Source organism: Ascochyta rabiei, chromosome 7 (genome assembly GCF_004011695.2).
Source record: "Ascochyta rabiei chromosome 7, complete sequence".
Lineage (NCBI taxonomy): Eukaryota > Fungi > Ascomycota > Dothideomycetes > Pleosporales > Didymellaceae > Ascochyta > Ascochyta rabiei.
Window position 1 is genome coordinate 795,546 of NC_082411.1, and position 27,078 is coordinate 822,623.

General features: G+C 53.4%; 7 protein-coding genes across 8 annotated transcripts, besides 6 other annotated features; 3 read left to right on the forward strand and 4 right to left on the reverse strand.

Annotated features, from left to right (window-relative positions):
* Positions 1-362: 362 nt before the first annotated feature.
* On the reverse strand, positions 363-2,298 carry EKO05_0004829 (uncharacterized protein; the record flags this gene model as incomplete). The annotated part of the gene is made up of 2 exons (XM_038945668.2): positions 363-393; positions 617-2,298. 2 exons carry the CDS (start codon positions 2,296-2,298, stop codon positions 363-365), a joined length of 1,713 nt encoding a protein of 570 aa, XP_038799377.2.
* Positions 2,299-3,921: 1,623 nt separating this feature from the next.
* EKO05_0004830 (uncharacterized protein) lies at positions 3,922-7,956 on the reverse strand (the record flags this gene model as incomplete). The annotated part of the gene is made up of 3 exons (XM_038939467.1): positions 3,922-4,165; positions 4,221-4,384; positions 4,432-7,956. 3 exons carry the CDS (start codon positions 7,954-7,956, stop codon positions 3,922-3,924), a joined length of 3,933 nt encoding a protein of 1,310 aa, XP_038799378.1.
* An 810-nt stretch (positions 7,957-8,766) lies between these two features.
* On the forward strand, positions 8,767-9,768 carry EKO05_0004831 (Factor independent urate hydroxylase; the record flags this gene model as incomplete). The annotated part of the gene is made up of 3 exons (XM_038939266.1): positions 8,767-8,903; positions 8,952-9,592; positions 9,644-9,768. The coding sequence occupies 3 exons, from the start codon at positions 8,767-8,769 to the stop codon at positions 9,766-9,768; spliced, it is 903 nt and encodes a 300-aa protein (XP_038799379.1).
* A 1,252-nt stretch (positions 9,769-11,020) lies between these two features.
* EKO05_0004832 (uncharacterized protein) lies at positions 11,021-13,457 on the reverse strand (the record flags this gene model as incomplete). Its single annotated transcript, XM_038939243.1, has 2 exons — positions 11,021-12,089; positions 12,139-13,457. The coding sequence occupies 2 exons, from the start codon at positions 13,455-13,457 to the stop codon at positions 11,021-11,023; spliced, it is 2,388 nt and encodes a 795-aa protein (XP_038799380.1).
* Positions 11,739-11,778: a tandem repeat.
* Positions 12,512-12,532: a tandem repeat.
* Positions 13,281-13,319: a tandem repeat.
* Positions 13,360-13,395: a tandem repeat.
* A 468-nt stretch (positions 13,458-13,925) lies between the features above and the next one.
* Positions 13,926-13,960: a tandem repeat.
* Positions 13,961-15,609: 1,649 nt separating this feature from the next.
* On the forward strand, positions 15,610-17,252 carry EKO05_0004833 (Hydroxymethylglutaryl-CoA synthase; the record flags this gene model as incomplete). The annotated part of the gene is made up of 4 exons (XM_059636470.1): positions 15,610-15,669; positions 15,756-15,858; positions 15,978-17,059; positions 17,115-17,252. 4 exons carry the CDS (start codon positions 15,610-15,612, stop codon positions 17,250-17,252), a joined length of 1,383 nt encoding a protein of 460 aa, XP_059492453.1.
* Positions 17,253-17,781: 529 nt separating this feature from the next.
* Positions 17,782-18,223, reverse strand: EKO05_0004834 (Cytochrome oxidase assembly; the record flags this gene model as incomplete). Its single annotated transcript, XM_038939522.1, has 2 exons — positions 17,782-17,865; positions 17,963-18,223. 2 exons carry the CDS (start codon positions 18,221-18,223, stop codon positions 17,782-17,784), a joined length of 345 nt encoding a protein of 114 aa, XP_038799382.1.
* A 444-nt stretch (positions 18,224-18,667) lies between these two features.
* EKO05_0004835 (Non-specific serine/threonine protein kinase) lies at positions 18,668-26,723 on the forward strand (the record flags this gene model as incomplete). Of its 2 annotated transcripts, XM_038939155.2 has the most annotated exons (12): positions 18,668-19,265; positions 19,315-20,012; positions 20,061-20,368; positions 20,415-20,855; positions 20,905-21,057; positions 21,104-21,200; positions 21,249-21,728; positions 21,778-22,041; positions 22,090-23,325; positions 23,375-23,906; positions 23,956-24,442; positions 24,491-26,723. In XM_038939155.2, the coding sequence occupies 12 exons, from the start codon at positions 18,668-18,670 to the stop codon at positions 26,721-26,723; spliced, it is 7,527 nt and encodes a 2,508-aa protein (XP_038799383.2). The 2 variants fall into 2 exon arrangements, with proteins under 2 accessions (XP_038799383.2, XP_059492454.1); XM_059636471.1 differs by having other exon boundaries at positions 18,668-20,012.
* A 121-nt stretch (positions 26,724-26,844) lies between these two features.
* Positions 26,845-26,868: a tandem repeat.
* The last annotated feature ends 210 nt before the right edge of the window (positions 26,869-27,078 follow it).

Here is a 27,078-nt window from a genome sequence, read left to right on the forward strand (position 1 = left end):
TCAATGCTATCCCACATTCATGCCACTTTTGAGACCTGACAGTCTCATTGCAGATGCACCAGCCGGGCAAGCTCCCGGATCAAAAAGCATAAACATGGACACGGTATGCCAGGCAGGCTCCTGGACCGGTCCTCCTGAAAGGGGGGTAATCTTTGAAGAAGCGAAAACAAAACAAGAATGCTGCAACATGGCGGTGAACGCGGAAAAATGCATTGTCCAAAAAGTCGTAAACCAGTCTTCAAATCTGAGCCAAAGGCCGAGTTCGGCGGGAAAGGGGTGCCACGCTATTACAAGGTAGTCTGCGGCGGTAGTCGAGCAGCTGTCATAACACTGAGACTAAAGCTGATGAGCACAACCGCAAGTCAAAGGATATTGCAGGCGCTGCCCGAGGCCCTGCATGTAGGTCAGCTTGCTGATGTTGCCAAAAGTGTTTGTTGTTTCGAAGAGTCCAGAGCAGTTGCAGATAGCCGTACTGCTGGAGATCGCTGTTCAGATCGTTTCGCGAAATTACACCCCGTTGCTAATAAGTCTTGTCTCTCGCTGCTCAAGTGTGGGTCGTCGATCTCGATGCGGAATCGAAGGGAAAGACAATGAAAGAAAAAGAAAAAGGCCTTACCATCGTTGCCCACGTATCCTTCCAATCCATGAGTACACAATCTTTAGGCGCTCACGGACTCTGGTAGTTCGTAGAAGGACATATTTCTCCTCTTCCACCACGGGAACGACCGATGCAAACCAATATGGAAATAGAGCAGGATCCTCGGGTGGTTCTCCGTAAACTTGAATGATTCGGTCGCGAAGCCAGGGCGCACTCGCTTCTCTCATTTCTCGCACGAATGCCGTACATGTATCGAGAAGTTGTTGAGTAGACAGCGACTCAATAGCAATGTCGGTGGGTAACTGAGTTTGCGGATCCGCGCGGAAATGTGACTCTGCAAAGGCTCGTGCCATGGTCGTCTCTTGCTGCTCCAAGGCACCTTCTTCAGCAAAAGATACATCTTCGACACGCTCAACGCTGGCGACATTATAACCATCGAGCATGCCATGTGCCCTGACCTTGAAGCGGCCGATACCTCGAGTCTCCACGAAGCTGCGACCGTCACGAAGGAGCTCGTAGTTGATAATCTCCAACAAAGTACCGTACTCGAAGAATGGAACCGATCCAAGTTCGCCTTGTGACGAGGATGTGCGATTATACATGACCATACCAAACTGTCTGTTACCCTCAAGTACACGCCTCATCATCAGACGGTACCGAGGTTCGAAAACGTGGAGAAAAGTCGGCATGGCGGGCATCGCCAATGTACATATGAACAACGGGGTGTTAAAAACCTCGTCGCCAGCCTGCTCTTCAGCCTTTACCGCAGCAGTACGGGAGGCGACCAGATCCGGACATAGTCCATTCAAAAGGGAGTTCAAGACAGCGTTGCCGCTCTGGCTTGTTTGTAACGAGGTAGAGATGTGTAAATCCCTTCGGCAAAAAGGACAAATACTGTTGTGATCCATGACGCGGGCTAGACAGCGGCGACAGAAGGTATGGCCACAGGTGGTCGTGGTGGGTTCTAGCATCGTGTTGTAGCATACAAGACAGTCCAGCTCCTGGTAGGTTACTTCTCGCAGACGTTCGAGAATGATGACGTCTAGATGTTCGTATGCGTCCCCATCCGGCGACATGGTCGAGTATTCTACTTCGGAGTTGTACCGGAGCTGTCCCATCTCTGCCATGGTGAACGTCGATACTAGACGCCCGCCATGCAGCACTTGCCGGTTGCCCTTTTCGCTAATTCGTTCCTTCTCTTCCTCTGACTCGTTTTCGACCATTTCATCGTCTTGCAAGATCTCCTCGAGCAGGGTTGGTGAATCTTCCATGCATGGTCTATGCTGCGCTATCTCTTGCGTAATCAATTCCATCAGCTTGGTCAAGGTCACGTCCACTGAGCATTCTGCGGCGGCGTGCTCTGTCCCGCATCCCGGCAGTGGGCAGGTGATTCCCACTAGGCGGTCCGGAGTATTCGGATAAGATATGTTCTTCCGTGGCTGGGGTTCTGGTAGACATGCACGGCAGACAGTGTGTGTACATGGCAACGTCACAGGTGCCTTGAGTGGGTGAGAGCACCGAGGGCATTGTACAAGGCGGACCAGTCGGCGAGCATCATGGTGGGCGGCTAGGGCATCGGGCACCACTGCCTCTGCTGGAAAGCCATCGTTGACCATAAAGACCTGCGGCGGCACCGGCGGTTCAAAGGAATGCTTGACGTCCTGGACGAGAGAGCACCCTTTCTCCCTTGGGAAATTCATGCGAGTCCCGTCTATTGTGCGGTGGCAGGAACAGCCATGTGCTGGTTCAGGCCCAGACAGATGGGACTGATGGTGGAGGCGGTCGGTCGCGTGATGGAAATGGACGGAGCAGGAAGGATTGGCGGGAGCAACGGTATCAACGGTTGGTGGTGGTATGGTATCGGCGATGAGGGTCGAAGATATACGGCGGTAGGTAGGTCGTGTGTTTTATGCGTAATCAGGTGAAACGCTCCAGCGTGGCGAGTCGCGGCCTCCAAAGGTTGTCAGGCTTGCGGCCGAGCTCAAGGACAGCCGTGCTGACCGGGAACAAGAAATGGCGGAGTAGACCGAGAAGTGGTCGAAAGCACCGGATAGTGACGTTGTCGAATGATTCTGAAGGTCCAGAACGACAAAGGCGAGGCTGAATGTCGGGTCTGCCAACTTGTTACGATGGCAGGCGTAGAAGAATGAGGCAGTTCAAGTAGCCACGCGAGTCAGAGGAAAAGTCATGACCTAACATAGCGGACGTGTGCAGCCACGGACCCTAGCCATGGGATCGGCGATGGTGTTTTGCCAGGTCCAGTCAAGACGGTCGCTTCCGATCAGAAGGGAATAATGCCCTTCAGCGGGATCGATGAATGGGCCCGTCATCAACACCCCACCAGACTCCCTGCCGTCTCCATTGCCTGGCCTGGCCTGTGCACGCGCGCAAAGCAGGCCCACTATCAAAAAGGGCCGTGCGGCCTCTCGACACACCTGGAGGATTTGCCTCTTTTCGCGAGTTCGCCCGCACTCTCCAGCTTCAGCGCCGTTTCCGAGAAACGGGGCGGTCGACGGAGAAATGACCCGTTTCACGCGCGACCAGTAACTGCTCAAACCCCTGTACGAGATCCAGTCCTCGTTGCGTACTGCACGTTCGTGACCAGCAGATTGGACTGGCGCCAAGCCAAGATCCGCTTTCTCTCGTGCACCTCGATGCGTATTGCGCGCGGTGGCTCCGTCTAAAGGCTGATTGCAGCACATGCACTCAAAGACGCGCCGTCCTGTCGCCCTTGTTTTACTGCTCAAAGGCTGCCAGACACTGAGCATGCACGCTTTTGAGCATCGATGACGAGTCGACTCGACGATTACGCCAGCCAATCACACGCTGGTTCGACCTGTCATCCGCCATGTGCCACGCCTGCATCGGGTATGGCTCGCTTGTGCCTAAGACCCTTCGTTGACGACTGCATTTCTGATGGAGCTGCATTGGTTCATTCTACGCTGCTGCTTCTCCCACATAATCACTCTTAGTCAGTCGGCTCCGATACCTACCTGATGAGGTTGGACTGTCGGCTGTTGCTCTATCGTCTAACGACCCCCGAACGTCCGACATTCAGTACAAAAAAGAGATGGCTCGTATCAACTCGTGTTATAAGCTTCGCCTCTCGCCTACCGTTTCCGAATCCGAATCGAAGCACGAAGCCAGTAGCTGAAGATGCATTCCTTAGCCCCAGACGAATACCGTGGAACTCCACATGCAACTCTAATCGTTGAATCTAGTCTTGGTACGCGTAGTCCGGTCCCGAAAATGCGTACAGTGAAATCTTTGTGTACTCCTTAACGCCAAGGCCCACAGCTTATTGATGAACCCCTTCGAGAATGTCATGAAGCACTTGCAGCACTGACCGTGCCAAACGGCTCATCGTCCGATTCCGAGTCCGAGTCGCTACTCTCTTCGCTCTCTTCGTCTTCTTCTTCGAGCACGATTTGCTCCAACACCCGCTTGTCGAACAGGTCTAGAACAAAGCGACATGCTGGAAGGCGGAAGTGGTGTGCTTCCAGTATTTGCATGACCTTTCGGAACACAGATGGCTTGGTAAATCCCGGTGCTTTCTTAGCTTTGATACTGTTAAACAAATATCAGTTCGTGTTCTCCTTCGGCAAACAAGGGTGCTACTCACGCTTGAAGGTCGTTCGCTGCCCGCTTGGCGAGTACCGTGTTTCCAAGGTCAGTTGCAAGCTTCAGGATGCGTGCATTGATGGGATCGCTGTCGGTGATGGCTACCGTGACTTCGGTCTTGCGTTTCCAACTAATGTCCTCCGATCTGGCCGCCCATGGTTTAATCTGCGCTTGATTAGAAGTGACTTGAATACTCGCATTTGGATACACACCTCGAAAAGCTTCCTGAAGTTCAATGGCAAACAGAACCCCAGTGCTTCACCAGACTCACCGACTACACCGTCCCAGCCATACTCAAGTAAAATCTCCTGGCCATGGAGACTTCTCGATATCAGTCCAAGTACGTAGAACGCTGTACCCCTGAGTGACATGACCTCGGAGGTCTCTGCTATCTGTACAATCCATTTGACTACGTCTGAGTTTTCGAGAAACGGAGCTCCTAACTCCATTGAGCCAACATTCCCTACGGCCCACAGACATCCCTTGACCTTAAGAATTATCTCAGGATCATTGTTTTCGGTTGCGAAATCACGAATATTGGCAGCAAACTCTTCAAAGTGCCCTTTTTGCTTGAGCAGCTTGCAGCCCTCTTTTGTCCTGGTAAGCTCTCGATAGAAGTGCGCAGGCACCAGTCCGTATTCAGGCTGTTCCGAGGCTTCGTCGTAGGACAGCAGAGATGACGGTTTGTCAGGAATGTCGGCCAGCGCGCGCGCCATGGTCGCCTCGATTTGTACCACGTATGCATCGTTCCTACCCAGAAACCAGTCATCCATCTCTTTCGTGATGTAATCCAGCCCATCCAGATAATGGTATCCTACTGACGTTGACAAAAATCGGAGCAATAAGGGCGCACCAATCTCGCCCAAATGATCTAAAGCAGGTCGGCATTTCACGACATATTCTAGAGACTCAGTCTCGTTACATGCCGTCTCCAGTATCTTGATTGCGACCTCACAAACTTCGACGTCGGGATCGTAAAGCTGTGTTATAAGCAGCTTGATAGCCCATTCTGCAACGCCATGGGAACTAGACAGCTGCATCGGCTTCGTTGCATATCTGTGCAGCAAGCCAGTCGCAAAGATGCGAATCTCCTTGGAGCATGACGTCATGGCTTTCGATATGATGATGCGTAGATGACCATCAAGAGTGTAGTCCAGGTTGCTGAGTAAGGCCCGGATCAGATCGTCGCGACCATTGAGTTCGATGATGTGGTAGAACATATTGATAACCCGCCATCTTTCCAGGATCTGGATACCGCGAGAATCCTTGCTCAACGCACCCAAGAGTGCGAAATAGCTTCCAGTGAGCGTCTCGTTCATACGGTCGGCCTGGAAGAGAGGCGAGTCAGACGTCAGACCGCTCATCCTATCGAAGTGTGATAAGCTCTCTGCCAATTGTCGGACAAGCTTACTCTCGCTCAGATACTTGACGCCCTCTGGGTTTTGCAATAGACTGGTCACCAGACCGCAACCCGCACGCACGTATCGCTGGTTTGGTTTTGTGTTCTTTACATCGGCAAATCGAAATTTGAACGGACGGTAGAAGTTGAAAAGACGATGCACAAATTTTGTGACCTTCAATGCCTCATCAAGTCTTTTAGGGTTCAGTAAAGGACCATCGATGGCAGTTTGAATCAAGTTCCAATTCCACTTTTGAAAGTTGCTCGTGTTCAAAACTTGACTCTCGAGTATCAAAGAACGGAATTGGCCTTCGTCCATTTGCATGGCTGCTTGGACCTTCGATTGGTCGGTCTGCCGATCGGACGCCGCGTTGTCAACTGTGGCGGTGCCTTTACTAGGATGAAGCGACGTTGCACCTGACCTGTACAGCGTACGGTTGACACTGTCCACTTGGTAGATAGTACCGATCGCAACGAACCGATCCTCTGAATCAAACTCGGCGGCCGATTTTAATAATTGGGGAAGGACTTGGAGCTGTGCACTCCACGATGGCGGCAAAAGATCGTTCGCTAGTTTCAAAACCTCTCCAAGAAGCAGGGTCGTTTTGCGCTTCAGCTGCAGAGTCAATGGGTCTTCTTCAGCGCGTAGCAGAGCTGGCACCAGTCCAGCGTGCAGAAAGGCAGCCAAGACTACCGAAACGTAATGATCGATCAAGCTCCATTTGTTCGTAGTGGTTCCAGTCTTTGCATTCGAGCCGTCTTTAACGGGCTCATTTCGCATGTTCGTAACACGACCGTAGGTTGTAAGACGTCGACCGGCGAGGAAAGAGGAAGACCATGATGGTGACTTGATCCTGAAAAGGTCGAATAGGAGCTCTAGAATGATGTTGCGTACATGGATAGTCGGTATCTGCAGTGACAGGAGAAGAGAGCGAAGTGGGAGGAAGTCGTTCATGCACAGAGACAGCAAGCCAGACCAGCTTCTGAGTAAAGATGCAATGACCTTGGCGTTGGCCTTGAGCTTCTCTTCGTGTAGATGGCCGTGCAACGTGCCTCCATCGGTGAACATTGCAAATGGTGTTTCCAGCTCACGACCTGAGCGAAGGAATTGGCGTCGTCGTGGTGTATCTAGCAGGTAGAGTAGAGAGGAACCAACGCTTTCAGCAGCATGGTAACTACCCTCACCCAGAGCGTCTGTCAAAACTCCTAATCCACCTGCACCGACCAGAAGCGATGGCTTCCTAACGAGGATTTCGGCCAGAGTCAAAGTCGCAATGTTCCGGAGTCGATCTTCGGTATGCTCGGCCACTGCTACTATGATGCGGACGACAGCACGCCCAACCTCTTCAACACCATCCTTCACGTCCAAAAAAGCTCGCACAAACTTCAATGCCTGCTCGCGCTCAACGCTAGCTTTGCTTTCCTTGACAAGAGACAGTATCACTAAGTAGTCGGTCTGTAATCCTCGGATGATTCGGAGAGACTTTCGGTCGGTGAAAGCATACCGCATAACTCGGTACGCAGCTGCAACGACTTCTCGACTATCGCTCAGGAGCATAGTCTGCATTCTCAAACCGAATATAGACCATGCCAGATCGTACTTGAGGGTGGGGTGACGCTTGAGCAGGAGGACGAGGGAGTTGGCTCGCTCAACATAGTATTCTGGCTGCATACCCTGCACCTCTAACGCCTGCAATATCTCGGCGAGCACGAACGTCGGCGATTCTGTTTCCTCGTCTTCGTCTTCATTCTCTTTGGCAACGTGGCGTGAGGGCGAGCGTGAAAGGTTTCGACGGAACAAGAACGATAGCCGACTTTGTGGATCTGCTGGTGGTGACTTGACTTCCTTTGCGCGCTGTATCTCGACTGCAAGCCCTGCCTTGAGCTGCGCGAGCTTCTTGTTCGATATGTTCAGCTGCTCTTCGACTTGTGCCCTCTGGTCCTTGACGTTCTTTGCACTCTTTGCATTCAAAGCTTCCAACAGATTTTCCGACCCAATCTTGATCTTAGTCTCTTTGTCAATCTGATCTTGTAGGTCGGCTTGTCGCTGCTCGCTGGTGGAGTTGTCGTTGTCGCCCACAGTAATGGCATGCATATCAATGTCCGGGCGCAATCTGCTGTCCTGCGATATGGTGGGCTTTAACTGCGTGCTGAAGCTCCCAGGCCCAGAGATTGCGGTCGCGTACGACGATTGACCACCGCGCGAGCTCGCCATGACGCTGACGGTGGCCGCAGACATGGAGCGGCCATCTCTAGTACGTGTGGGCGCAAGCAGCGAGCCTTGGTCGGTCGAGGGCACGTCGGCCTGCGGATTCACGGAGCGGACGGGAGGCGTCATTCAGACCTCAGGCTTTTCAACCGCATCGTATGTCGGGATTTCGGCGCCGCCCTCCTCTTGCCTCATGAGCCGTGATGCGTGAATATCAATCAGTATGCCCTGCGGTACCAGACCGACTGGTTGGATGCGGGGTTGTGGCTGTGGCCTGCGGAAAGAAGAAGAAGGAGCGGCGCAGCACCTGGGGAAGGCGTCAAGGGCAATCGCACAGAGAGTGAATGCAGTCAACCAGTGCTAAGTGTTCGCGGGTCCATCGTCCAACCCCAGCACTGAACGGTCCATGTTTCGAAGCAACGGCGCTTGCGGCCCGTGCTTTCACTCCACACCCGCCGCGGACATCTTCCTGTCGGCATCTGCGGCGCGTCTGCCAACTGGGCAATCCTACAACACCATGCTGGCGTGATGCCGCACGGAGATGGGCCAACGCCTAGTCCTCCAGCTCCACGTATCTTCTTTCATTCGACGAGCCCCACTGGCGGAGCTGGGCGTGAACTTGGTCACGTGCCGTCGCTATCCTGGTGGCTTCGATCGGAGACCGCCGATGAACCTCCCAACCAATGCAAACCAACTTACGACGCCCTCTGTTGCTCATCCAAACCCTGTTGGTGGTCCATATTTGTGAACAGCAGTGCTCTCGCAGTTCGGCCACCTCCGCCTGCAAGTGGTCTGATAAGCTTGCGTCTTTGAAGCTATATCTATTCTCCTACCCAGCACCGATAGCTCCCTTCACTCACCCCTCAGCCCGCGACTAATCTTCGGCAGCTTCTAACTCATTGTTCTCTTCACGTTCACTTCTCTGCATAACCGTCCACAATGTCTCAGCTTAGCTACGCCCGTTACGGCAAGGACAATGTCCGCCTGTACAAGGTCGATAAGGACCCCAAGACTGGCATTCACACCGTCGTAGAGCAGACCGTCCGCGTTCTGCTTGAGGGCGACATTGAGACCTCGTAAGTGTGTGTTGTGGCCCAATAGCTACAATCGCTCATCATCCACAGCTACACCAAGGCAGACAACTCTGTTGTAGTCGCAACAGATACTCAGAAGCAGACCACCTACATTCTCGCCAAGCAGAACCCTATCGACCCTCCCGAGCAGTTTGCTGCCATCATCGGCGACCACTTCGTCAACACCTACTCGCACATCCACGCCGCACATGTCAAGATCATCCAGCACCGATGGACTCGCATGGACATCGACGGCAAGCCCCATCCCCACTCTTTCTACCGCGACGGTGACGAGGTCCGCGTTGTCGAGGCCGTGACAAGGGAGGGACAAGGCTCTTCCATTCGCTCCAAGATTGAGAAGCTGCTTGTGCTCAAGAGCACCGGTTCCGCTTTCCACGGCTTCCATCGCGACGAGTACACACGTCTGCCTGAGACCTGGGATCGCATTCTCAGCACAGAGATTGAGGCTGGCTGGCAATGGAAGCTCTTCAAGACGCCGGAAGAGGCCAAGGCTGTTGACTTCAACGGTGCTTGGAAGGCGGCAAGGGATATCACTATGAAGATCTTCGCCGAGGACGACAGCGCCAGCGTCCAGGCTACCATGTACAAGATGTGCGACAAGATACTTGCTACTGTCCCTCAAATCGAGGCAGTTGACTATGCTCTGCCCAACAAGCACTACTTCGAGATTGGTAAGATATGCCTGCATGAGTCCTGCTCGAACGCAAGCTAATTCTCTGCAGACCTTTCGTGGCACAAAGACATCAAGAATACCGGCAAAGATGCGACTGTTCTCGCTCCCCAATCCGATCCCAACGGCCTCATTCAGTGTACCGTCACTCGCAAGAGCAAAAAGTCCAAATTGTAAACGGGCTCGCACCTCTGTTCGGTTCGACCATGATCTCACAGTTTTACACATGTTGTTTGGCGTTCAGCGTGCTTCTTCGGGGGTCGATTGTATGGCGAGAGTAGAACATTATACCACATGGATAAGGTCCAGGGGACGAGCGAGAGTAGAACCAGCCACCACAGCATTTAGGCTCAGAAATGGAATGCTTGTACTGCTAGTCGTCTTGCGCCTGTGTGACAGCGACAGGAGATATTGACACGTAGGATTCGTTCTCTCAGTACTGATTGCTGCGTCCATGTCCAGATTATCCCAGATTCCCGCTGCTTTCGACCTTGCATGGTTCTTCCTTGGTTACCACGCGTCATCGAGTCTCTCTTCCTGTCATCACTGCTGTATCGCTGTCGTTCCATCCCCCCCTCTCCGACACATCAAATGGAGTAATACAGCTTTTCGTCGGATTGGTTGAGATTTTGATACTCTGCCAATTTAGCATCGTAGAGACCTGCTTCTAGCACCGGTTCACTCTTAGTTCGCACCAGACATGGCATCGATGTCGGACATGTTCTAGCTGGGTTCGCATCTGTGCCCGGTCCAGGTCGATGATAACGGGACGTCTGTACAGGACGGAGTGGACTTACTGCAGCCGTACATTCGATGGATCGTGTACAGGCTCAGGGGCGAGTGAGAATGCGCACTGAAGTACGTGCGGGCTCACCCTTTGATTGAAAGGCCTTGCTTATGTAGACCCTGGACTTCCAGTTTTCCAGTCTGCAAGTCAAGATTAACAGCCAGCATCCTCAATTTTCCTCTCATCGCGGAGGGGGGTGGCAAGGTAGTTTTTTGTGCAACGGTGATATGCATGATCTATCTACACTAATCCGAGTCCACACCGTCAGAGTCCTCACAGCCTGCCTGACATGGCAATAGCACACGTCAGCGGCATCCTACTACCGCTATATACAAGTTACTTCGTTGGTCGCAAACGCCATAGCGCAATAGGGAAATCCCTGGCAGCAAACAACCAGAGGCGACATATATGTGACTAAGAAAGAAAAGTAAAATAGGATTCAACAGAGGAAAGTTGTCGTGGCCAGACAGGGGAGATGGGAAACGCCGTAAACTTTCCTTCTGCGCACCCGTGATGTGATGCCAAAAAAAGAAGAGAAATGATGACAATCCGGAACCCAATGTATATGCATAACGCAAACGCTCAAACGCTCGGCAAGACAAGACAAGATAAACTTCAATGATACACCACCAGCTCTTAGCTTCACTTGAACATCCACTGGCAATGGCAGGAATCCGACGGGTCACCACGGCGCTCGACTGACGCCACTGCATCGCGCTTGTTCTGCGCGGTAGCGGTAGTCGCTGCGAAGTATTCGGCCCAACTGGGATCCCGCTCCTGCAGCCACAGTGTGACGATGGGATCGTTGCCGTTTGGCGCGGGCGCAATATCTCCGTTGTCGAGGAGCACCATGCGCTGGCAGTATGGCTGTGGCGAGTCGGACAGACGGCGTTCTTCGATTTTGACAATGCGTGGGTATGGGGGGATGCGTGACGGAGAGGCTGCTGCGTCTGCAGCGGCGTCTCGGCGTACAACAGAAGATGGCGTAGCAATGGCCTCGGCAGCGGCTGTTGAGAATGTCGATGGTGTCCCTGTTGGCGCTGGCGTCGCGGCTGCGAAAGTTGCGGTATCTGAGACGGTAGAGCTGGGCGAGTTTGTTGGCCAGATGGTGGGCAATGCAGTGAAGGATGCTGCGGTGGAGTTGTTCTCGGCATAAATGTAACCTTCGATGTAAGTTTGGTTCCAGTAACAGTACCATGGGTAGTCTCCAGGCTGAACAGTGAATCGTTGACGAGATGGCATGTCATCTGTTGTTTGACGCTTCTTCAAGGCTGAGCCAGCTGTAAGCTCTTCCTGCCTTAGTACAACAAGCTTGTCATATCTGGCCCAGAAATGATACGCAGGACCATAGCTCTGGTAGTCGAGATCAAGCACAAGTTGCAAAGGTTCCAGTTCAAGTTGAGGAGTCTGCGCGCCATACTGGATAACGCCGTCCGGAGCTAGAGCACCTCCTCGAAGGGAAGCCATCTGCTGCGTATTCCCGTCCGAGTCGAAACCTGTGCTGTTGATGGTAATGCTGATTGGCGCAAAGGTCATCTTGCATGACCACGCCGAGTACTCGTTGGCCTGAACCAGACAATCAGGGTTGGCTTCCTGTGGGAAACCAAGTGGAAGAGAGAAGGCACCGGTTGGAAGTGACGAGAATCCTACCGGGGTGGGGATGGGTGTGGCACCAAAGAGCGAGCCACTTGGACCTGTGACTTGCGGTTGTCTATTCAGGTTAGCACTGCCTAGTGAGCGGATGGCACGAGCAAACTTACGGTTCCTTTTCTGGTTTGTTAGGACTCTTGTTGTCATTGCTGTTGTGCTTCTTTGCAGCAAAGGTGCCAATGGCCGCTCCAAGAGCAACAGCAGAGATGAGCAAAATCACAAGAACCAAAACGACAACTCCCATCGGAATCTTTCCCCATAGTCTCTTCTTACGCCAGCTTGTCTTTGTAGACTCTGGATCTGCCTTTTCGTTGTACTTCTCACCGACATCACCTGACTCTGTTGCTAGCAGCGATGCTGAGGACGATTCAGATGGTGCAGCCGGAACGGTGCTAGGTGAGAAGGTGGAAGCTAAATTGCCTGTCTGCGTCTCCGGTCTTTGGGGTGGGAGACGAGCAGGTGCAATGGAAGGCAGCAAGGGTTCGGCGGCGGCGGCAGCGGCGGGTAAGGCAGGCGTCGAGAGGGATGCTTCGCTGAGGGGCGACACTGGTGACACGGGTGCATTGAAAGGATCCTCAGAGTCCATGACAGGGTTCTGGGGTGCTGGCAGGATACGCGAAGCGCTCGCCTCTGCAGCCATGGAGGCTTTTGTGGGACCCTCGTCTGGGTATCTGGAGTAGGGCGGAAGCTGCTCGGTGTGGCCGTCTGGACCAATGATGTCCTGCTCTTCGCCATCTGGCCCAAGCACTCTGCGGTAGCCGTTGTTCAGGCCTGGGAAGCCTACAGGCACGGCTGTCTGGATCTGAGGTACTGTGGGCCGGGCCGGCTGCATTGGCTGTACTGGTGTCTCATCGTCCAGGCCGCTCTGCGAGTACATGGCGTATGGATACGCTGGTCGCTGTATCGACATGGGCCGATCCTGCCGTTCGGTGGAGGCGGTTGCGATGCTGTTGGAGCGGTCCATTGTGTGCTGGGGATACATGCCATACGGGTGGCTGGGGCCCGTCTCGAAGGGGTTCTCAGACATGCTGGTGGTAGCGAACGAGGCGGTAGAGCTGACCGAGTCGCGGTGTTGCAGCGGGGACTGGGTCAGAGGGGGCCGGTTGCTCAGCGCTGGGGGGCGGTCGTCGTGGACCGTGGAATTGCGCAGCTTGGCGGTGCTGTTCCTCGTTGCAGTGCGTCGCAGGTCGTTCACCGGGGCCTTTGATGTCGAGTGCTGGCGCTGTAGCGTCTCGCTGCGGCCGGGGTCTTGTGGGTGGCCGTCTGGCGAGTCGTCGGCGTTGGCGTTGGCATGTGTCTGGCGGAAGCCCAGGCCGTCCGAGACCATGAAATCATCCTCGTCGAAGTCGTCCTCGTACTCGTCGTCGAAGACATCGTGGACGCTCTCGCGCGGGGAGAGCGTGCTGTCGTGGCTGTTGCGGCGCTCCATTGCACGGTGCGGTCCCTGAGGCCGCCAAAGGCCCTGTCTCCCCCTTCAAGCCTCGAGGGCGGCGTCGCGGGCGCGATGACCTCCACGTGATGTGCGATGTGCGTCGACTCGGTGCGCGCTCGGAGGCGTGTGTGGGCGGGGTGGGCGAGGTGGGCGAGGTGGGCAGCGATGTCGGGAGCGAGCGGTGGTCGTCGAGGGCGTCGAGGGCGTCGAGGGCGTCGTGGTCGTGATGTTGGGGTGGAGCGGGCGGCTGCTTCTGCGACGGGCGGATGGGCACACGGCGAGTTCCACGCTAAACGACTAGGTTGAACTCGCTTCCACCATGCCCGTTTCAGCGTAAACACTGGCTTTCCGCGGCCCAGAAGTCCCGGCAGAAAGCAGAAAGCAGTTCGGCTGATGTGGGCCTCCCACCAGCCATCCTCCTCTTCGCAGCGCACGCCATCGGACGCACCCACGCGCCTGCGACTGGTGCTCATGGTGGTGCTCGTGGTCGTCGTTGTGGTTGATGCACGATGCTTCTGCGATTGAGCACAGACTGCAAAACAGAACCAGGTTGCCCCCTCACATCAGTACCTATCGGGCCACTTTGCTGCACTCGGGCCTTTGTTAGAATGCGTTCGCTGCCTTGGCCTTGCTCTGCTCCGGTGACGGCCTGAGGCTATGACATCGTCCCCCCAATCTGTAGCGAGTTTTTTTTCTTGGTCCACATCTGATAAGATTTTATCAGATCAGATCCGTGCCTGGCCGAGATGGCTAGCTCACATCCAACCAATCACCTCCACCCCCATGCATGTCCACACACCAAGGTTGAGCATCGTGGACGCTTCCCCTGCGCAGAGAATCGGGCGCGTTGCTGACGTTGCCGGATGCTGCGAGCTGCTATCTATGTCTGGAGGGGGCAATCTCATCCAGCCACAAGCTGCTAGGCACCCATACTGGGGACAAAGTTGCAGCTGCATTCTGGGGAATTCGAAGTCTAGGAAAGCTACGTGAATGCAAGGCGTACAGAAGCAGCAGTTGCTCCGACACGTCGGGCCTCCATGCATACGTCTTGTCGAAGTTCATGCGAGCCTTGGCCATGCCGCTCTTCGGTCCTCGACTGACAGCTGTAGCTTGCGGGTACGCAAGCCTCCATCTCGGCCTAAAAGATTCGTGGTTGACATCAGAGCTGCGACTGACAGAACACGACGTGCCGTTTGCCGTTTGCCGTTTGCCGTGGTTCAGTGAAGACGTTAGTTCGACGATATTGCGTACCTCGACGTACGATGAACGTCCTGTGTGAGTTAGCAGTTTATGCTCAGAACGTATGTGGCTGTGCTATGGTAAAGGAGAGCGGGCGGGAGTATGCACACGTGTAGTAACGCAATGTGCACAAGCCCTACACCCGGCAAAGGGTAGCGGGGCGGTATTCAGCATTGGTATAAAATGCTCGTGGTTATGCAGACTGAGAGCATGTTGAGCGCGCAACACCTCGATCCTCTCGTCGTGAATCGAAGCGCTGCGGCTCGTCATGTCATTACGTGGTGCCGCGCATGCCTGGGGGCTGTATTCTGGTCGCGGCAAGCTGCTGACCATGTGGTGTTCACAAGATGGAGTTGGAGATGAGCCCATTCACTCTCGTGTCCCTGGACGCTAAGAGCGGCAACCCTGCAGGCCAACAGGCCAGGATCGACGCCATAGGCTTGTTCCTGGCACACGCGAATAGGCTCCCAGAACTACGGCGCCACGCAGCTCCGATTCGCAGATTCGCAGTGGCCAGTCTAAATGCCAACAAAAAGTATTTCGTGCAGCAGACGCAACAAGAGGCCGAGTATGGGCGTGGTTCCCAGTAGCCCCGCGAGGTCTGGGGCCCGGGTCGCAGATAGTGGAGTCGACTAAAAAGTACCACATGGCGCGTCGCCGCGTCAGGCGAGCGCATGAACGGGAAATTGGCGTTGTTGAGACCCAGGTATCTGCACAAAAACAGTTAAAACTCCTCATCCACCCTAGAGGCTTGAGTTGCCAGCATTGGCCCGCTACCTGACCGCACTTTGCCTTTGTTGCTCGCGCCTACTCCTCCTTTCCCAGTACTTAAACCGGCGGTGAAGACCACCCCTCCTGTCCCCTAGCAACTTGCCCCCTCCCTCCACCACACCTCACAACAATACTAAACATGGCTGCCCGTCCTCAGAACATCGGTATCAAGGCCATTGAGCTGTACTTCCCCAGCCAGGCAAGTCTCCCACGCTGCGCGCGCATGAGCAGTCTTGCGCCTCGCTGTGCCCCTCCTGTCGACGCCGCTGACTTTTTTCCCTGCAGTGCGTCGACCAGTCCGAGCTCGAGAAGTTCGATGGCATCGCCGCGGGCAAGTACACCATTGGTCTGGGCCAGACCAAGATGTCTTTCTGCGACGACCGTGAGGGTGAGTGCTTCCTGGTGCTTCCTGAGCATCTTTTCCTGAGCGTTTCTTGGGCATTCTTCGAGCATACCTTGAGCATTCAGCTCCACACGAGAGCAACAGCTAATCTTCGTGCTGCGCAGACATCTACTCGTTCGCCCTGACCACCGTCTCCTCGCTGTTCAAGAAGTACAACATCGACCCCAAGACCATCGGCCGCCTCGAAGTTGGCACCGAGACGCTCCTCGACAAGTCCAAGTCGGTCAAGTCTGTCCTCATGCAGTTGTTTGAGGAGAGCGGTAACTACAACGTCGAGGGTGTCGACACAGTGAACGCGTGCTACGGTGGCACCAACGCGCTGTTCAACTCGGTGAACTGGATCGAGTCCTCGGCATGGGACGGCCGTGACGCTGTCGTTGTTGCTGGCGATATCGCGCTGTACGCAAAGGGCAACGCCCGCCCCACTGGTGGTGCTGGCTGCGTTGCCATGCTCATCGGCCCCGACGCTCCCATTGTTATTGAGCCCGGCAAGCGTGGCTCCTATGTCAGGCACGTGTACGACTTCTACAAGCCCGACTTGACGAGCGAGTACCCCATCGTCGACGGTCACTTCTCCATCAAGTGCTACATCGAGGCTGTGGATGCCTGCTACAAGGCCTACAACGAGCGTGAGGCAACACTGAAATCGCAGCAGAACGGCAACGGTGTCAATGGCCACGCTGAGGAGCAGGAGACTCCTCTCGACCGTTTCGACTACATGGCTTTCCATGCACCTACCTGCAAGCTTGTGTCCAAGTCGTACGCGCGCCTGTTGTACAACGACTACCTCAAGAACCCCTCCAATCCAATCTTTGCCGAGGTTCCCGCCGAGGTCAAGGACGTCTCTTACGACGCCTCCATCTCCGACAAAACCGTCGAGAAGACCTTCATGGCTCTTGCCAAGAAGCGATTTGCTGCTCGTGTGCAGCCTAGCATCCAGGTCCCCACCATGTGCGGAAACATGTACTGCGGCAGCGTCTACGCCAGCTTGTGCAGCTTGCTCGCAAACATCGACAGCCAGACTGCCCAGGGCAAGCGCGTCGCTCTCTTCAGTTACGGAAGTGGTCTCGCCTCCTCTTTGTTCTCTTTCACCATCAAGGGCAGTTACGAGAACATTGCCAAGCAGCTTGATATCCAGAGCCGCTTGGACGCAAGGCGCGTTGTTGCTCCTGAGGCGTACGATGCGGTATGCCCTCTTTCAGATCACGGTATTATTGGACACATGACTAACACTTTCTCAGATGTGCGATCTCCGCAAGCAAGCCCACCTTCAGAAGGACTACACTCCCAAGGGCGAGACGGATGGTATCCTTCCTGGCACTTACTATCTTACCGGCGTTGACAGCATGTTCCGCCGCACGTACGAGATCAAGCAGTAGATACCCCACAATCTCCCGCCTTTACTTCTTTCTTTGCTGAATTCTGGGCATTTGCAGGAGTCATTTGCATGAATCGGCATAGATAGCATCATTTTTAATAGGCTTCCAGGACGTAAACCGTTGCGGCACGATAGGGCCGCGCGAGACTAGAAGTGCTTTACGATCGTTACGATGGATGGACGGAATGGACAGGCAGGAAACGACATACTTGGTTGTCGAGATTTTCATGACAGTTCAAAAGAGCTTAGCCATTTTAATATACACTTCTTGCGAGGTATTGTGTAGATAACCGAATACGAAAGTATTACTACAATAGCTCGATCTTCACATATATCGCGCACATGCTTCGAAACTGCGACATCCGACACAGTGCGCATTAAGTAGACGTTGTGTATCCTCAGGATTGTCGCCCCAGAATAAAGAAGTGCTTCGTTTCGCCATCAACTCATAAAACCGCAAAGCTCAGAAGTACTGACCACTATGCTTATATACACCCCGTAACGCCCTAACAATGTGATGCAATGTACACTTAAACAAGGGTACCATCTGGCTCGCCTGGTAGTCGCTTGACACGCCTCTGCTCCCAGTCCTCGAGGTCCTTGGCTTGTAATCTCTGCGACCTTGTCAGTGAACAAGCTCGAGAACACCGTCTCCCACTTCTGGCCTTCATGGCCGTACGCGTTCAACATCCGCCTGGTGGAGTCACTCACGTAGTATTCGTCCTTCATGTTGACCTTTCTCCGGTTCTGGCCCAGCCCCATTGCCTCCTCTTGGGTAATTTGCTGGTTCTTGCGATCATATCTCTCGTAGCGCAGCGCAGTGGCGGGTGTCAGCATGAACGAGCCGGCGACTATTGTTGCAAGGAAAGGGAGGCCGAAGAGTGCGAACGGGTGCTTTTGCAGCGCTTTGCGGTATTTGGCGGCGATCGAGTTAGGGAGCGTTGCGCGGAATGATCGCGAGGAGAACTGCATCGTGGCGGTGTGCCCTTAGGGGTTGTGGTTGAGCCTTCGAGGCGAACTAGATCGAGCGCGCGAGTAGATCGAGCGCGCGAGTAGATCTCGCGAGATGCAATCGATGGTCTAATGCATGACCCTCCAGGCCGAGGTGGAGTGGAGGGCGATTAGTGTTCTTGGCAACGTCACGGGAACGCGCGCTTGTCCACAATTTGGCCGACGCGTTTGCCGTCGATCACAGCAGTCATCAACACTCAACTTCCTTGCGTCTTCTGCTCCAGATACCCACTGATCAGCCCTAGGCTCGCGACTTTGCAGGAGACTGACTTCTCGGCTGAGGAATCGAAGGATAGAGTTCCTTCCACGTCTCATTCACGCCCCAACTCCTTCGATAGCCCCACTTCTTACTTGGACGCTCACACACTTTCGTTCCTTCGACATGACCCAAAGATAAACGTCGAAATGGCCCGCAAAGGCGTGGGTCTGGCTCCACCCAGGGCAGCGCCACTTACAACGAATGCTCTTACTAACGGCAACTCGAATGGGCATCCACCCCCATCAACCATTGCAGCCCAGATTGTGCACAACGCAGCAAATGTCAACTCGAGACAAGACGCAGCCGCAAAAGTCACATTTGGAGAGCTTCTCAAGGAATTTCTCCAGCATCCGAATACAGATGAACCGGATACTCAACTCATTGCATTTATCTGCGTTGTTGTGGAGGCAGGCCTAGAAGGCTTGTTCAAAGATGATCCTTTTGCGCAAGACCAGCAACGAGAACAGGGTATCCGCAGTGTCGCTGCGATAATTTATCTGCTACGTCAGAAGCCGCATTTGCTTCTCAGTGCAAAGGACAGCGAAGATGATGGAAGCCCTCAACCGCCTGTCATTATTTGGCTATTTCCAAAGCTTCTTGGTCTCTTGACCCACGCAACCCTCGGACCAATTCATTGGCATGTTCAAGATTTGCTCAGCTTTTGTCTCAGCGTACTCGCTCAAACATCAGCATATTCACGTCAGGCTGTCGCCACGATGCAACTGTATAAGTCATGCGTTGTTTGTAAGCACCCTGTCTGTGCCGGATATGCATGTCACTGATCTACATGAAGACATTCGAGGTGAACTGAAAGCGGCGAACGACCCTGTGTCATCACGAAGCACGCCGTTCCTCACAGCGATACCATCCTCAAGCAGTCTTAACGAGTTCTGGCCAGAAAGCAAGCAGTTTGTTGCGGTGCCCCATAGTTTGCAAAGAACTTTCACTTCGCCAACCGCAGCCATTTATGTTGGCCTAAATCTTCTCATGGCACTGTGCGCCTCGACGCGGCCCAAAACACGAAAGCATACAGGATTGGCTCTCTTTGAGCAAATATACCCTTGGATCCTGGATACTTGCGAAGAACTATGGCATTACTTTAGGAGATGGACCGCCGATTCTGAGAAGCGCCCGCTACACAACGAGATAGTCACGTTATACATGCAGTTGGTGGACACACTTGCAATTCCTAGTTCCGAGCCGAGAAATCGTTTCGCAAGTTCGATCAAGGCTGCATCAGCTTCTGTCGGTAGTGTGCTTCGTCTGGTCGAGAACCTCGCTACTTCGTCGTTATCAGATGGCAATCAAATCCAGCTTGCGCGTATGCTGACTCGCCTCTGTCATGTTGCATATGTGGAGACGGAGCAGGGTAGGGTGCTCGATCGGCGACGTCACCCTTCGCACGTACATGATACAGAATTGTTGAAGCAGGCTGCGGGAAGAATCTGCGAAAATACAGAAGTATTTTCCGGCCTACAGAAGGATTTACAGGTAAACACGACACATAACTATACCCTCTATGCCGCTAACGGAGGTTAGTTAGCGCTGTGTCTTTGGACATCAAAGGGTACATGGCCTGAGAAAGTCGAGACTCTGCGTGAAGAGCTGTGCTCTGAAGGTGCCGCAAGCTTCACGACCGCCCAGCTAGCTGAAGACGCAACAAAATGTGTCCAGGTGTTTCAAAGTATGCACTTAGACGATGAGAGGCCAGCAAAGCGACGCAAAATCTTGCATCAGTCGTCGAAAGACGTGAATACGTCTGCTTATCACCAGCTCACGATGTTACTCAACGGCAGTTCACAAGAGTCTCCAATACTGAATCTTTCCAATCTCCACAACATCGTCCAGTATGTTTTGTACGCGTCTCTGTTGGAACAATGCTTACATCACTAGGGCAAAGTACTCAGCTCTGCCTGCCAATCCGAAGCAGAATGAGGCTGTACAAGAACAAATGCTCTCCGCTTTGGGGAAGATTGCTTGCGCAGGCTCGAGATGTCTGGAGATCAACAACAGTGTCTCGGAACACTGGCAGCAGCTCAATTGCACTCTTTGTGATCTTGGACCGAACATCAAAGATCGGAGTCAGAAAATGTACTGGGATAGGAATGGATGTGGCGAAGATTGGAAAGAAATCATTGCCGCACTACTCGCGATGACAAAAGAACCCAAATTTCAGAAGTCGACAAAGCCTCGAGTGCTGATGGCCATTACCATAGGACGCCTGTTCAACCACATTTCTGACTCTGACTACTTGAATCTGGACGCGTGTGAATTGGGACAATGGCTCCTTGCGTCCCTGAGCAGATCTTTGAGAGAGCTCAAAATCGCGGCTACGTAAGTACGCCATACTCTGCACAATGCTAGACAACTAATGACGAAACAGGCATGCCCTTATGGTTTTTCTGAGAAGCGACATCAATAGCCGCGTATGTCAGAAGAATCGAACCTCGGTCGTTGAATTCTTCGATGCACTTGCGAAACGCGGAGTGCTCGCTGACCAAGAGACCTTGATTTTAGCATATGGTCAGGTGGCTCGGTAAGTAGTACAACCTGGGTTGGGTGAACAGGCTGACCTCTCGAAGGGTGTGCGGTGAACTGGAGCTTCCTATCATCTTACATCGCTTAGTCGAATACCTTGGCCATCCAAATGCCCTTATATGCGGCATGGCGTATAGAGAGGTGAGAGCCCGTCATTGTGAACCCACACACTCGTGCTAACAGTTTTAGCTTGACGCTCTAGCCGAGCCTCACGAACCCGAGGCTTTGTTTAGACCGTACTGGAGAATACTTGCTTTCTCTGTTATCAAGGATATCGTCAACAAACCTCAAAAGGCACAGCAGCTCGCTGACCTCACGGAGCAAACTGTTCGGCAACTACTTGTGTTGACCCAGGCATATACCTTGCCACATCTGGTATTGACAAAGAGGAGGGACGTTGTCGAAAAGATCGCACAGGCTCGCAAGGTCTCGGTAGCAGAAGTACTGACCCAACCACGCAACAACCTCGCGAAGATTCTAGCTTTGTTGCTTTCGCAGTCAGTACCAGATGTCGAATCTCATGCTATGGAGACACTGGCCGCAATTGAGCCAGCTATACGGGAAGGTAGCAATAACAAGCTCGAAGCCCTGATTGCGCTAGACATCACAGGCGTTGCTATTGAGATTCTCATGCTATCTGCAGAACGAGATGAGTCAAAGAAAGCCCCTGTACGTCAAAAGCGGCTTATTCGACCGAAAATTTAACTGATATATGTAGTATCATCGCGCATTCAGCACGCTTGCGCGACTTGCCGATACCAAGAATGCGCAGCGTAGATCTTCGTCCAAAACCAAGAATTTGGACGAGTTTTGCGAGACACACATTCTCGGTATCATCGCGTACTTTTCGGACATTGTGGAGAGCCCACTCACGCAGGGTAAGACTCTGCCACATCCATTGCCTGAGCGCAAAAGATGCATAGCAGCCATCGGAGACTTCATCAGCCTTGCGCGTTACAGTGTAAATGGGGCATTGCCACAGGTGAGCTGCTTTGAAGTACTCTACGTGAGTCATTGCTAATTGGTTTAGATCCGTGCATGCTTGCAGTCTGCAATGGCAGACCCAGATCTTTGCGATGACGCCTTCCTAGTATGGTCCGCCTTCCTCAATGCCCTTGATGCAGACGATACGATGCTTGTGGTTGACCAGACTTTTGCTCTTATCTTACAGCACTGGGCAATCTTCTCAGAAGAGACGCAACTCTTAGCAAACAAGACTGTTGTAGACCTGACGCAAGAGTACGATACGCAACTACGATCACGGATCGAGTACCTCCCGTCGCTGGCAACCATTCCTATGATGTCGAAGACTGAAGCTGAGTTGGTACGTTTCAAGTCGCACGTGGACACCGTCAGGATCTTTCAGGCCTTTGGCAACCGATGCAAAGATCAGAACTCTGTGGTTGTACGTCAAGCCCTTCGAGAGCTTGGACCCTATCTCGACGCGAACCAAAAGCATCTGCATCAGGCGATCGTGGGTCAGAAACCACTGCCCGTACTGGCAGCGCTTACTAGATCACTTCTTGACGCCAGCGTACGATTTTCGGAAGATCATCCGGATATCACCACGTTATGCGCACAATGTCTGGGCATAATTGGAGGTCTCGATCCGTACCGAATAGAGACAGTGCGCGAGAAGAAGCGTGTTCTAATGTTGTCAAACTTCTCACGAAGAGACGAAGACATTGACTTTGTAGCTCTTCTGTTGGAGCAAGTCCTTGTAAAGGTCTTCCTCTCCACTACCAATGCCACTTCCCAAGGGTGGATCGCCTATGTTATGCAGGAGATGCTCAAACATTGTGGCTTCAGCGCGCTAGCGGTAGCTAAGCCTCGCTCTTCACAGGCTGGCACGGAAGCTCAGCGATGGAACGATATCCCCGAGCCTGTGAGGAACGTCTTGACCCCCTTCCTAAACTCGAGATACTCAGTCAACCGAAATCCAGCCCTGCATTACAAGTCTCCAGCTTATCCCATCTTTAACGGCAAGATCAGTCACGGAACGTGGCTACAGACATTCGTGTACGATCTGCTGCAGAAGGGGCAGGGCGTCAACGTCGAGATGGTCTTCCCTGTCCTGGCTAGAGTCATTAGAGGTTTCGATCTGTCAATAGCGACGTTTATTCTTCCTTTCGCCGCCCTAAACGTCATCGTTTCCGACAACGAGCCAAATATGGTAAACGTAGGGAAGGAGCTACTCACAGTGCTGCAAAACGAGATCCATACTGCGGATCAGACTGATGTTGTGCTGATCAAACAATGTAGTGAGGTAAGACCGCCAACTCCATAACTGTTGACGCGCTAATCACATCACGTAGAACGTCTTTCAAACACTGGACTATCTTTCACTATGGTTACAGGAGAAGAAGAAGTCTGTTGCCGACGCTAGGATCATGGCGGGTAAGACTGGTCGAGGCGTCTCAGAGGAAGAGGAGATGAATGCTATCAAGCAAATCAGTCGTGTAGAGGGGATTCTCCAGCTCATCCCGGCTGAGGTGATTTCCAGACGTGCGGTCGAGTGTGGCTCCTACGCTCGCGCTCTCTTCCACTGGGAGCAGTATTACCGTCAGCAGCAGCAACTCAAGACCGTGACCAATCAGCCATTCGAGAGAGATGATCTGTTGCAACACCTGCAATCAATATACGCGCAAATAGATGAGCCAGACAGCATCGAGGGTATTACAGCTCACCTGAGAGTACTGAATCCCGAGCAACAAATCATGGAAGATCGCAAGGCTGGTCGATGGACTGCAGCTCAAAGCTGGTATGAGATTGCATTGGCTGAGAAGCCGGATGACCTGGAAACTCAAGTCAATCTTTTGACCTGCTTGAAGGAGTCCGGTCAATATGGTAAGTTGACTTGCACCGCATCTATCCTGCCGAGACTAAGTCTTTCTAGATGCTATCCTCAACTATGTGGACGGTTTCCATGCATCGAACTCTTTTTCAATCAGCACGCTTCCGTTTGCTGCTGAGGCAGCCTGGTCGGCTGGCAAATGGACCCAGCTCGAAAGAATTCTCGGTGCATCGGCTGACCATTTCAATGGTGCGGCAACAGATTTTAATGTCGGTGTCGGGAGAGCATTACTTGCTCTGTATCGAAAGGACGAAGCAGAATTCAAGATCATCACTGCTGCTCTTCGTGGAAGCCTGGCCAAGGGTCTTTCTCCCTCAAACACTAACTCGCTGCAAGCATGTCACGACACGTTGGTCAAACTGCATGCTCTGTATGAAATCGAAGCAATCAGCGGTGTTGGTACGCCTGCCACATCGGAACGCGAAATCATCCTTGAGAACCTAGATCGTCGACTGGATGTCATTGGCGCCTACACTTCAGACAAGCAGTACCTTCTTGGCATCCGTCGTGCAACCATGCTGGTTTCCAAGTAAGTAAACCGGCGATTCGATTTGTTAAACTGTGCTAAACGGGATAGAATCGATTTTAGCGATCTGGACATTGCTTCCGCCTGGCTTACGACAGGACGACTCGCTCGCAAGGGCGGGTTCATGACCACCGCGTTCAATTCGGTCCTGCACGCGGATCAGCTGGGAGACGGTGCATCCAAAATCGAATACTCGAAGCTTTTGTGGAAAGAAGGTCACCATCGAAAGGCCATCCAGAACCTGCGAGGCGCTATTGACAGTAACGCCTTCCAAAACAGCGACAGCCTGCCGATGAACATATCTATAACCACCGATGGACGTGGAAGCGACCATATGAGTAAGGTGAAATGTCATGCTCAGCTACTACTCGCAAAATGGCTCGATCGTGCTGGACAAACCAAGTCTGGGTCTCTGAAAGATGCCTACGCAACGGGCGTCATGTCATATCCTAAATGGGATAAGGGCCATTATTACCTGGGACGATACTACCTCAAGCTGTTAGAATCCGAGAAAAAGCTGCCAGTCACGAAGCAGAGCCAAGAGTACCTGGCTGGAAGTCTGATCAAGCTCGTCATTGAAAATTTTGTACGCTCGACAGTCTACGGCACAAAGTACTATTACCAGACGCTGCCGAAGATCCTCACGCTTTGGCTGGACCTGGGGACGGAGGTGATGAACGTGACGCCACGGTCAGCACGAGACAAGGAGTTTCATGATCACCGACTCACGTACTTGGATCACATCAACAAATACCTCAAGCGGTATGCCGGCGAACGAATGCCAGCTTACACATGGTACACTGCATTCCCGCAGATCATCACGCGCATCAGTCATCCAAACAAGAACGTGTGGGATGCGCTGCAGTCCATCATCATTCGAGTCGCAGCGGCGTACCCGCAGCAAACGCTGTGGAGTCTACTTGCGGTACTCCACTCGACTCAAGATGACCGTCGAGCTCGCGGCACCGCTGTGCTGCAAAAATTGCGTGATACATCGAAGCGCAAGAACGGCTCTCTAGACCTCAAGAACGTCATCGTGCAGGGGCAACGCTTGACTGATGCTTTACTGGTAGCCTGCGATGCTCCAGTGGAGCAACGAGCCACTCATGTCAGTCTTTCAAAAGATCTAGCATTCAGCCACAAGCTTGCACCCAGCCAGTTGGTCGTGCCCATCGAAGCCAACATGCTGCCCAATCTGCCGTCTGGAAACGACAGCAAGACGATACGCCTCCACAACCCGTTCCCGCAGGACGCTGTTACCATCAACGCGTTTATGGACGATGTCTTGGTGCTGTCTTCGCTTCAGCGGCCTCGGAAGATCAACGTGCGAGGCTCAGATGGACGGTCCTACGGCCTTCTCTGCAAACCCAAGGATGATCTGCGGAAAGACCAGCGTCTCATGGAATTCAACGCTATGATCAATCGCGCCCTTCAGAAGGACATTGAATCTAGCAAGCGCCGGCTATACATCAAGACGTATGCAGTGACGCCGCTCAATGAAGAGTGCGGAGCCATTGAATGGGTCGAGGGTCTCAAGCCGATGCGCGACATCATCATCAGGTTCTACCGTCAGCATAACGTGCACATTGACTACTCAGAAATACGCACGCTGCTAAACGAGGCATCGTCGTCGCCGTCCAAGGTGCCTATCTTCACCAAAAAGATTTTGGGCAAGTTTCAGCCAGTGCTCCACGAGTGGTTTGTCGAGACATTTCCAGAACCGGAAGCTTGGTTATCTGCACGACTGCGGTACACACGATCTTGCGCGGTGATGAGCATCGTTGGCCACGTGCTCGGGCTGGGGGACCGACACGGGGAGAACGTTTTGTTGGAGCAAGGAGACGGCGGAACGTTTCACGTCGACTTCAACTGTCTATTCGACAAGGGACTCACTTTCGAAAAGCCGGAGCTCGTACCCTTCCGGCTTACTCACAACATGGTGGACGCAATGGGACCACAGGGTGTCGAAGGGCCCTTCCGCAAAGCAGCCGAGCTTGTCTACAGTCTACTGCGGCAGCATGAGGATACGCTCATCACGATCCTGGAAACGTTTGTGCACGATCCTACGGCCGACTTTCTGGGTGGGAAGCGGAGGAAGAAGATTGCCGGTGTGCCGGACACGCCACAGGAAGTGCTGGACAGCGTGCGAACAAAGGTCAATGGGTACCTCAAGGGCGAGTCGGTGCCGCTGAGCGTGGAGGGGTACGTGGATGCACTGATTGCCATGGCCAAGGATCCTGTCAACCTGGCGGCCATGTATATTGGATGGTGTGCCTTTTTCTAGCGTGTATAGCTGAAAGTGTGTGTGTGGGGCTGTAGTCCGTTCTTCAGCTTGAAGTCATGTTTGATGAGGTGTGATGTGGAGAAGGAGGTCCGGCCGCGTGAACCAGGGCAAGGCAAGGCAAGGCTGGCTGGCTGGCGGCGGGTGGAACCGAAGATCAGGAACCAATGGCGCGCGCAACACGTTCAGCAGAAGCATGTCGCGGCTGCTCGTCTAGCAACAAGCTCCGTCTACCACACGCCATCCTGTGCGGCTCGATCGTCCCACTCGACCTCGTCCATTCGCCAGGCCACGCTCGACACCAGCAAGCGCCAACACCAGACAAGTGAGGCTCCATCTGCGACGGCAAGGCGCGCCC